Source organism: Gymnoscopelus microlampas, assembly GCF_963454915.1.
Source record: "Gymnoscopelus microlampas genome assembly, chromosome: 5".
NCBI classification, from domain to species: domain Eukaryota; kingdom Metazoa; phylum Chordata; class Actinopteri; order Myctophiformes; family Myctophidae; genus Gymnoscopelus; species Gymnoscopelus microlampas.
Window position 1 is genome coordinate 9,788,307 of NC_139942.1, and position 12,011 is coordinate 9,800,317.

Sequence of the window (12,011 nt, forward strand, 5' to 3'; positions counted from 1 at the left end):
AGGAGTTCTTTCAGCATGAGAACCAGTCCTTTCCTGCTGCGTTGAGCAAGGGTGGAAGACTGTACTCTTGCCAGAAGTCTCAGCTGACCTCTATCCTTGAGACTTATGTCCCACCAGTTGACAAAGAACCTGAGGCAGATGTTCTCATTGTATATGGGTCAGCTTTGGTCCATGCCCTGCCACCAAAAATATCCAAGACATTTGAGGACTATGCAGCTCTTGACTTCCTACCAGTGATATACATGTACAGCAGCAAGTACACAATGACACATCTGGTCTTTGATGTGTACAGCCCATCGAGTCTTAAAGCTGAAACCAGGTCCAAACGTGGCCATGGAGGAAGACGCAAGGTGACAAATAAGAACACTATGCCATCTAACTGGCATAACTTCCTGAGGCACAAGTTGTATCACTTTCTTGCCGACAAGGTTGCACAAATGTTCATTCCAAATATTGTGATTGTCACAAAGGGACCTGCTGTCCTCAGCACGCATGAAACTGGTCTTGATGGACTGGATAAATGCTCTCATGAGGAAGCTGGTAGCTGCATCTTTGTGCACGCCAAACATGCTGCAGAACATGGTAGCCAATCCATCCTGATCAAGGCAAATGACACAGATGTTCTCATCTTAGCACTAAAAGTGTCTTCGCTGCTCTTCAAGAGGCTGGACTACAGCAGATGTGGGTTGGACAAGGTCAGAGCCTGCGCTGGATCAGTGTGCATGACCTATTTCATTTTGTTGGCCATGCAGGAGAAGGTCAAAGGCATGCTATTCTTTCATGCCTTTACAGGATGTGACACTGTGTCAGCCTTCCGCAACAAAGGCAAGAAAACTGCTTGGCAGACATGGGACATATGCCCAGAGGTCTCGCCTGTATTCTCCAAACTGGGTATTTACCCTCCCACAGTGGAGGATTGTGACCTACAGATTCTGGAGAGGTTTGTCATCCTAATGTATGACAGATCCAGCACAGCTGCTACTGTGGATGAGGCCAGGTTTGACATGTTTGCCAGAAAGCAGAGGCCTTATGAGTCAATCCCACCAACCAGAGCAGCTTTGCTCCAACACACCAGGCGTGCTGCCTACCAGGCTGGTTGTGTGTGGGCCCAGGCAACCCAGTGTCAGCCAGGAGCAGAGGACCCTGCAGACTGGGGATGGCAGAAGGTTGGTGAGGAATGGCAGGTCTTCTGGACAGCCAACTCTCCAATAGCCAAGACGTGCGAACAGCTTACCAAATGTGGCTGTAAATGTGGCTGTCGTGGCAGGTACAAGTGCTATAAACTGGGTCTCATGTGTACAGCTCTGTGCAGTTGCAACTGTGAGGTGTAACTCAAACCTTTTTTTATGCTCTCCCGATTCCATAAAAGAACCTATAAGCTGTATCTCAAGAACCGCAATAATATAGACATGCACTAGGTACCAAAATATCCACTTTTATCAACGTCTAAATTCTGTACTGCAATGGCCCCATTGGATTCATAGACCAAAAAACATATGCACGCCAAAAAAAAAGTATCATAGTTGCTAAGATATGATTACTTCAAGTTAACGGCAGCCATCTTGGACGCCATCTTGGATTTAGAATTGTATGTTATAAACCTACTGAAAATAACAGGTTATGAAAATAACACCAAATATCACCATATTCACTTATTAACAATCAATGTTACACATTTCTTACTCTCCTGAGTCTGTAAAAGTACCTATATGCTGTATCTCAAGTACCGTAATAGATACAGACATGTACTTAGTACCAAAATATCCGCAATGCCCAAATGTATATTCAACTTTAATACATTTATGGTGCTTAAAATCAATACATTTCGAGTTATAAAGGAAAAACCTAACTTTTGGACAGACATCTTGGATTTGTGGGCCGCCATTTTGGAATTTTGCGTGGCCAGCGGTATTTTTGAAAAGAGTGGGGTTTGAAGAGTAAATGTACCAAATTTCATGCTTGCATCACAAAGTGAACGATTTTTCTCTTAGCAGCTCCACTAATTATGAGGGCTGCGGGTGAGCGGGTCAGCCGCTCTCACACGCAAAAAAGAAAAAAAATCACATGCTCTTGTTTTGTCTTTATTCCTAATAAGAATAAGAATAATAACAATAAAACAGTTTGAATACACTTGGGGTGTAATACTTGAAGATTATTTTCCTTCATGATTTTACCGTTTTTTTTTTTTTTTACCGTGGGTCGCATTGAGCCATAGATTTATATATGGGTTCGCGGGGCGGGTTGAGGCGGGTTGGGTTCCGTGGCGGGTTGAGGCGGGGCGGGTCATGAAAAAACCCGACCCGCACATCACTACTGTTCAGTGCAACAAGACAAGACAAAACACAGTTGGAAGGATACACATTTTTCCTTTTTCAGTTGTCAATGTTGGACCCCACTGTCACCTTCCTGCAACCCTACTAGGGGTCCCGACCCATAGTTTGAGAACCTCTGTTTTACATGGCATCACTGTAATCCTTGACCATCAAATAGAGGTAGAATCACATCAAGAACAAGCACACCATTCAAAGTAATAGGGCGACAGAAAACAACATGGCGGCCTCTTGTCATGTTTACTTCAAGAGAAATCACGCTAAATACATCACTTGGTTATGGCCACCAGGGAGTGTTTGTGATGGCTCAATATCTGAAAATGTTCAGGGCCCCAAACTGTACAAGTATAGCAAGTCACCTGTTGCTATAACATGATAATACACTTCAAATGATACATTTATACATTGCAGATGTCGTCATTGATGTCTTTCTTTCTTTCTTTCTTTTCATCAGATCTCATAACAAATGATAAAGCCATTCGTATTGTGATGATTGGGAAGACTGGAGCAGGAAAGAGTGCCACAGGAAACACCATCCTGGGTCCTGAAGCATTTGAATCCCATTTTTCACCCGATTCTGTGACATTGAGCTGTAATAAGGCCAGTGGTGTAGTGGCTGGTAGAAAGGTTTCTGTTATTGACACTCCAGGCTTGTTTGACACTGGGTTCAGTAATACTGAAACCTTTGAAGAGGTTAGTAAGTGTATTACTTGTGCTGCTCCTGGTCCTCATGTGTTCCTGGCTGTGATCAAACTAGGGAGATACACAGATGAGGAGAGGAATGTTGTGGCACAGATTCAGCAAGAATTCGGACAAAGTTCAGATAAATACACCATGATTCTCTTCACTCATGGTGACAAGCTTGAAGGTTCAATTGAAGAATTTTTGAATGATTCTCCAGAACTACAAGAATTAATCAACACATATAGTGGTATTTATCATGTCTTTAACAACGAAATTAAGAATACCTCTCAGGTCATTGAGCTGCTGGAGAAAATCAACAAGATGGTGAAGCAGAACGGTGGAAGCCACTATACCAACCAGATGTTCCAAGAAGAAGCAAGAAAACAAGGTGAGAGAAATAAGTCATTACTCACTCTTTGACTGCCAGAGTATTTTCATAATGTACTCACCCAGTGCCAGCGATTTTCGTGTTTTATAACCTTTTCAACCGGTCACAGAATTGTTAAATCCATTATAATCATTTGTCTGGCTGTGTTTATAAACAAACACGACAGATCGACCAGCACTCAAAGAGTTACGTTTTTTCTGCCTCTCTCCGTTCTCTCTCTCTCCGCCTCCCAAACAGGCTCCAGACGTCATCTCCGTTTGGTTTCAGATCGTTGGTATACACAACGACGATAACTGTTCGTCGTCCAGAGCAAAGAAAATGTAACCGGAGCTCTCTGTTCGCTTTTTATACCGTGTGAAAAAACGCGTTTTGCCCTATTTTGGCCTAAAAAAATTACTGGCATGAAAAACAAGAAAATGTACAATAAACGGTTCGAGGAGTGGGGGGGGGGAGTGTTCGGTTAAGACTTTGACAGGGGGCATTTTGGAATTGCAGCCTTCTGAAGGTGTTTTTTTAGGGCAGTTTTGAAAGAGTAGGGTTTTACCCTCTGCCTGTTTGTGGCTGAAACACTTCCCATCATGGGAAGTGAATAGCAGAGTGAGGCAGGTCATCAGCCCACTTGTATCACCTGGTGATTGAGAAGCTGCCTATTTCATTTTGAAGTAACCTGAGTTAACTCTCTTTCTTTTCCACTTCCTCTCAGAGTTCCTGCGGCATTTACTTTGTATGCACGCACGCACACTTGCGCGAGCACACGCACGCACGCACGCACGCACGCACGCACGCACGCACGCACGCACGCACGCACACACACACACACACACACACACACACACACACACACACACACTATACTTGTGAGGTGGACATCAACATTTTAGGTCCGCAATTTTATGAATGCCATTTAAAAAAAGATTGGGTATTTTAACCGTAAGCCTAATGCCGAAGATCTGCAGATCTACAAGCTCACAACTTGTCACACTGTGACACGTTGTGAGTTTGTAGATTGTCTATTACATTTTGTCAGTGCACGACACCAGTGCGCAACTCAGTGTAAATTAGGCATAACTATCTCTAATCCCTAAAACTATAACCTCTAAATGTCAATTGTCTCAGAGAGTTAGAGTTAGAGAATGATCATCCATGCCTCTGTCTTCTCACACTTGGACTATTGCAATTCACTTCTCACCTGCCTCAGTAAAACAACCATGGACTGACTGCCTACAACTAATTCAAAATGCTGCTGCCAGATTGTTAACCAGGTCCAGCAGCAGGTGCCACATTACTCCAGTCCTGGCCTCTTTGCACTGGCTTCCTGTTAATTACAGGGTCCAGTTCAAGGTCCTGTTGCTAACTTTATTTTTTGTTATTTTACTTTTTTAACGTTTTTTTATCAGGGAATACTAAATACAATGGAACAGGTGCGCATAGTCACTGTAGTCTGTATGCACGAAAGTAAAACAAGACAAACTGGCAACAAACCGTCCACCGCAACAACAGTATAGTAGGTCATATTCGAGTAGATGCAGATTTCAATTGCGCTGTACATGGGAGTACTCACAGGTAGATGAGTATAAAATGCAAAATTGAGGGGGATTGTCCACACCGTGGAAAAATAAAGTAAATGAAAACAGATTCTAAATTGGGATAACTAAAAATGTTACTGGAAAAAAAAAGGCTATACTGTATATAGATACAATGTACTTACTTACTTACTTACTTACTTACTTACTTACTTACTGTCACACCAGTAGTTAGCTATATACAATTATTAGCCTACAAAATACAATAATAATTATAGAGAGTAATAGCCTTCTATAACTTAAGCAATAGTTAACCTGACATCTGTTGCTGTAACATGATCAACACACTTTAAATTATTGTCTCCGCCAGGCCGAAAGGCATGGCGAGAGAGTATGTTTTCGACCCCGTCCGTCTGTCCATCCGTGTGTGTGTGTGTGTGTCCGTCCGTCCGTCTGTGACCAGCTAATCTCCGGCACCATTGGCTTGATCGCAGCGACACTGTGCACACACACTCCCTGGATGCCAATCCAGAACTATTTCCCCAATTGTTTCAGATGGGCCTGTTATAGCGCTACCAGGGGGGGCGCTTTTTGCAAAACACATTTTTTGACAGTACTCCTACAGATTTTGTCCAAACATCACCCGAATCGGTAGCCTACACAGTATCTCTATAGTCATTACACAAAATGGGTCTTTCAGATTTTTCATATTCCATCCTGATTGGCTAAAAATGGCTTCCAAAGTTTGCAGCAGTGCTCCGTTTTGAACAAAATGCCTCAAATCATGAACACAGCATGCAATTTCCGTGAAATTTTGCAGGCACATTCCCATTAGGCCAAGGAAGACATGCCACTTGAACATTTTCAAATCAGCCTCATGGTGGCGCTATAACATGTTCATTACTGTTTTTACCTATAACTGCACCGATCTGTGTAAAACTTTGTATGTGCACTCCCTTGAGGTCAGGGAAAAGCCTTTGCTCTGCATTTTTCCCATCTGGGGGCTGACTTATACAAAACACATTTTTTTATATTACTCCTTCACATTTTATCCAAATTTCACGCAAATCGGTACACATAATCTCTATAATCATGTGATCAAGACGGATCTGTTCGATTTTTCATATTCCATCCTGATTGGCTAAGATTGACATCTAAAGTTTGCACGAGTGGCCCATTTTGAACAAAATGTTGCAAATCATGAACGCAGCGTCCGATTGCGGTGAAACTTCGCACACACATTTGCACTACGTTGACCAACAAATGCCACCCTTTCAACATTGCCCTATTATAGCGCCACCAGGAGGCCGACTTATATAAAACTCATTTTTTAATGTTACTCCTTCAGATTTTTTCCAAACATCACGCAAATCGGTACACACGATCTAATAGTCAACTGATTTTTTCACATTCAGACTAGACTAAGGTACGACCTTAGTCTAGCCTTTTAGCGAGGAGGTGAGGATTAGATGTGAGGATGTGTTAATTATCTCTGTGAACAAATGGACCTTGCGGGTCAATTCGGGGGTGAAAGTGGCTACAAGGTCTTGCCGGAACTGCCGGGGTTGCGCGGCCGAATTTATTTTGGGGGGTCCCCAAAATGCATAGAAAACTGCATAGGTTAGGTATAACTATAGGCTTGAAGTTCTTGCCAGAACTGTACCCCTGAAGATCAATTTCTTAATCCTGGTATTGTGTAGAAATGACAAGCACTTGATATCATGCATAGAAAATAGTTTATTTAAACCAAACCTGGAGTATTTCCAATTGTCTATACTTTTACTTCTACTCCACTACATCTCAGAGGCAAATATTGTACTTTTACTCCACTACAATTATTTGAAAACTTGAGTTACTAGTTTCTTTGCAAATATAAATAATTACATTATGAAACATACATTAACCACTTTGGCCCTATTTTATACCTAGGCTATTTGAAAATAGCCGATCTACAAGCTCACAAGCTTGTATATCTGCTATTTTCATTTTAGTACTTTTACTTCAATCAGAAACACTCTCGTCTTAGTAGATAAAGAACCATTTATTGCCACAAATGGAATACAGTTAAGCTTGGCGTTAAAGCTCCGCTCTTGGGAGAATATTCACTGAATTTTGTCGAAGCAGCCTGCTAAGCATATATTCAGAGAATGCTTAAGCAAATCCCCCATAGGGATACAATGTCAACAATAAGCAATACATTAACATATTAGTTAGAATTAGCAGATATACATGATAAACACAAGTATTTGAGCCTAGCAAGATTTTAAACAGCAGAATACATGATAACCACAAGTATTTGAGCCTAACCCAGACTCTAAACAAAGCAGATATACATGATAATCACAAGTATTTGAGCCTATGCCAGACTCTAATCAAAAGGTGGAGGCTGGGGTGGAGGAGGGGCTAGCAAAATGCATTGGTTCAGCAACAAAGAAAGACCTAGAGAATATGAAGCTGTATTTATAGGAACCTCTTTGCTCAAGCGTGAGCTGTGATTGGATAATGAGTGTGTGATGTAATGACCAGCTGGGCTGTGAATGGGGAATCGAAAGCTGGTTACAGCTTTGGTTACAGCTTTGGCGTGCACAACTTCCGTGTCCTGCATGAACTAACGCTATGCTTCATTTTTGGTACTTTAAGTACATTTTGATACCAATACTTTTGTACTTTTACTCAAGTAAATTTTCAATTATGGACTTTTACTGTACATACATTGCAGTATTGATACTTTTACTTAAGTAATTGAGTACTTTTTCCACCACTGTACCTGGACGTTGTTCTACAAACTTTGTTTTTAACCACATTGTCAGCTGCTTCAACTCTCTCTTCTTTTCTCTTAAACATCTCAGTTAGTTTTCGTTGCATCGTGCTTCATTTATTTTTTAAATTGCATTCTTCATCAAAACCCTATATTTCCCCTCGTGTTTCTTTTTTTTTTTTTTTTTTTTTCAGAAAATACGTGTTGAACCAATCAGAACTAACTATGCTAGTCTGTCAGCCAACCAGAAACATGTTTTGAACGTTGGTGGGATTTCATTTGTCGTAGAGCCCGCCTGCTTTATCCGGTAATTTGCACACACATAGGCACGGACAAAGGCTGTTTCTGTATCCGTACTATACCGGATCTCTTAGCTGTAAAGTGAATTGATCCCATTCCCAGTCACATGTTTGTTGCACACGCATGCGCAAATTGACGCGACTCGCTGGAGAAGGCGAGCCACTTCCAAGCTCTGTAGAATAAATAAACATCGTGAAAATAGCACTGATAAAGCAGACACAAACACACAGTGGAACAATTCAGAAGCACTTTATTAGAAAACTTAACTAATAACACTTGTGTATGTTAATCTGATGTTAGTAGATTATGTTTTCTTCTTGAACATGCATGGGCCTGTGGCAGATTATTTAATATGCGATTTAGACGTCTACCTTCGACTTCTTCCTAACGGAACGGCGTTCCGGCACCGAATCCTTTACCGGAACGCCGTTCCGGACCGTTCCGGCCCACTTTCACCCCTGGGTCAATTTGACTACATTTGTACACTCTAAACAACCAAAAATGGATAAATGAACACTGATTATTGTGCTGTGCAGTTGGAGGTGTGTCACACTGCATTACCCAATGAATGATGATGGCAAAGCTTAAATAAAAGATAAAAAAGATAAAGAAAACTTTATTGTCCATTAAATTGACATAAAATGGAGATTTGTCTTTGGCACACCAGCAGTCAGTTACAACAATAAAACATTACAAAAATACACAGGTGCATTAAAATACTATATAAAAATGCACTCACATTAACACAACAACAGTGGTCATGAGCAGTGGCAATGAGACATATCTAAGTCAAGAAATAGACTGGGGGAAGTACATACAACAGGTTTTCTCTTCAGAGAGAGAAAAGGCTGGTAATGAGACAAGGTCATGCTAAATGACCAAGAAATTACCAAGATCTTGGTCAATGGGAGATCTTACTCCCATTGGCCAAAATCAAAATCATTTGGCACACATATAAGTCTGCACATGAAGAGCACATTTGCTACTGTGACCCATGACCTCTGCCTCTTCACCATTTTGCAAAAAAAAACACTTAAATCCAGGCAAAGATTGCAGTACCAGAGTTGGCCACTTGTCAAATTGTGTTTCAACCAGCACTCCTTGCTTCAAAAGAAAAGATCTTAAGATTAAAAGTCTTAAGAACAACATCTCTCAATAAAGTCTCTCAACATGAAGAATTCACAACAGGGCCGATTCACAGCTTGTTGGGCTGGAAGATGACGTCATGGTTAAAAATAAAACACTTCATAATGTCTGTACATATCCATAGTGAATAATAATAAAACAAATACAGCACAAATGAAAAAAAAACAGCTACTTTGGAGTGATTTGGACAATGATGGGGTGGAAAATTACGTTACCTGTGAGAAACAAGTAATGTTTAATATCTAAAGAATTAAAATAGCACATGTGTTTCAACTGCACAAATGAGCACAATCACAACCATGAATGTTTGAGCTGTTACATGCATTTTTTAGCTCAATTCTGTGTGTGTGGTGTGTGTGTGTGTGTGTGTGTGTGTGTGTGTGTGTGTGTGTGTGTGTGTGTGTGTGTGTGTGTGTGTGTGTGTGTGTGTGTGTGTGTGTGTGTGTGTGTGTGCGTGCGTGCGTGCGTGCGTGCGTGTGTGTGTGTGTGCGCGTGTGTGTGCGCGCACGCGCGAGCACATGTGTGCTTGCTCGCGTGAGTGTGCGTGAAACATGAAACATTCAATCATAACGCTTTGTTTGCTACAGAGATTTTTTTCTAAATGTGTCCAAAACTCAATACAAAATGTCCATTGTAAATCTTTGGTACAAATAGGAAGCCATGATGGAGGAAACTCCTTTGTTAACCTACAAAAACACTCTATTCCATTGGTTCCCAAACATTTTAGCTCGAGACCCAGAAGAGAAATGTGACATCTGTGACCCAAACTAGTGAAAATAGCAGATCTACAAGCTGAAAATGCATCGCGATGCGATGCATTTTTAGCTTGTAGATCTGCTATTTTCACTACTTCTTAAAAGTTGTTTTTAAAATCACTGAATTTCTTTGATGTATTTATTCATGTATGAAATTATTTTGAAAAATATTAGATTTATTTTTCCTGAATAATGTTGATGTTTTTTGTTGACATTTTTGAAAATTCTTTAAAATAATAATAGTTAAATATAGCTGCAAGCAGCGATAATACGGGGCCAGTGAATAGAGAGAGAGAGAGAGAGAGAGACATGGAAACGGAATAGATTGAAGAGAGAGAGAGTGACATGGAAACAATAGATTGATGAGAGAGAGAGATGGAAACATAATGGTTAGATTGGACATCTCAACCTACTGCCATTAACAGGATTCGAACTCTCAACCTTCAGACTAATAGGCTGCAACACTACCTATAGTGCTATAACTTTGTCCTTGCTGATATTGTCTGTTGAAGATCATAAACTCTTGCCTTCTTTCATGAACCAAGCCCCTGTTTCACTAACACTAAGATCACTCGTTCACAAACCATTTACCAATGAAGAAATTGTACATCTCCTCAGAACCAAAACTAGTGAAAGTAGACGATCTACAAGCTCACAAACCATGAAAAGTTGTGAGATTGTAGATCAGCTATTTTCAGATGAAGTATGTCATACGTTGAAAAAACGTACTCTCAAATAAGCATTTCAGGTTATCTTTACCATTTGCACATGTATTCATTGATACAGTCATGTTGTTTGCAATTCAACTTAAATTAAGTCTGCATCAAGTGAGGCTTGAACTGGCGACCTTGAGATTGTGAGGCATTCATTTAAGGGAGACGCCATTGGCCCAACAGACAAGTAGCTGTGAAAAAGGAGATCACACAGATGATACAGTTTCACGCAAATAGCTGAAAAATCCTGGGTTTAAGTGTTTTTCAAACTGCTCAAAATTGCGGACAATCTAAGGGCAGAGCTTAATGGTCAAATCGATACGTGTGTTCCTCATGAGTCAAGGCACATGTGTAAGCAAGTTTCACGACTTTCGGCCAAACGAGGCATGACTTATGCCTGTTTAAAGTCTGCCTTTTCAAAAAATTGCTATAGCGCCCCCTTTTGGCCAATTGGAGTGAGATTGGTTTCAGTGATATTTGGAATGACCCTGTACATTTCTGCAAAGTTTCAAAGAAATGTGAGTCTGCATGTATGTTTTAGGCACAGATGAATAATTTTCATAAAACTGTAATAGTTAAAATCTCTCTCCTCCTGGGATTTTTGAGCAATCTGCACGAAACGTTTAACACTTGATCTTTGGACCACTGCCTACAAAAATTTCCAACGGATTTTCCATAAGTGAAAAAATGCAGAAGTTAGGAGCCAATGACTGTTTTACATATAATTCAAAATGGTGGGCGATCTAAAGGTCAGAGGTCAAAAGTCAGACCACAAAAGTTGTCGGGCATGAAGAGACGCATGTGTGTATCGAAGTTTCATGGTTGTAGGTCAAACAGGGCATGAGTTGTACCTGTTCAAAGTTGGCACTTTCAATTGAGTGCTATAGCGCCACCCTTTGACAAATGAGTGTGAGAATTATTTCTTGGTAGTTTTTCATGAGCATCTACCATATGGCCGAGTTTCGTAAAAAGCGTATGCACGGTTAAGCCAGAACTGGCAAAAACAAGTATTTTTCAAACTGCTCAAAATTGCGGAAAATCTAAGGGCGGAGCTTAATGGTCAAATCGATACGTGTGTTTCTCATGAGTCAAGGCACATGTGTAAGCAAGTTTCACGACTTTCGGCCAAACGAGGCATGACTTATGCCTGTTTAAAGTCTGCCTTTTAAAAAAATTGCTATAGCGCCCCCTTTTGGCCAATTGGAGTAAGATTGGTTTCAGTGACATTTGGAATGACCCTGTACATTTCTGCAAAGTTTCAAAGAAATGTGAGTCTGCATGTATGTTTTAGGCACAGATGGATAATTTTCATAAAACTGTAATAGTTAAAATCTATCTCCTCCTGGGATTTTTGAGCAATCTGCACGAAACGTTTAACACTTGAACTTTGGACCGCTGCCTACAAAAATTTCCA

At 40.7% G+C, this 12,011-nt stretch overlaps 1 protein-coding gene across 1 annotated transcript in view; it reads left to right on the plus strand.

The window, feature by feature from the left end:
• The window catches only part of LOC311045914 (GTPase IMAP family member 7-like), a gene marked incomplete at its 3' end in the record, with an annotated part of 16,060 nt that extends 11,534 nt beyond the window's left edge, over positions 1-4,526 (plus strand). The window contains exons 2-3 of the mRNA XM_084057986.1: positions 2,785-3,402; positions 4,519-4,526. Coding sequence (XP_083914112.1) covers positions 2,785-3,402; positions 4,519-4,526 — 626 coding nt within the window. The remainder of the gene's footprint in view (positions 1-2,784; positions 3,403-4,518) is intronic.
• Between the last annotated feature and the right edge of the window lie 7,485 nt (positions 4,527-12,011).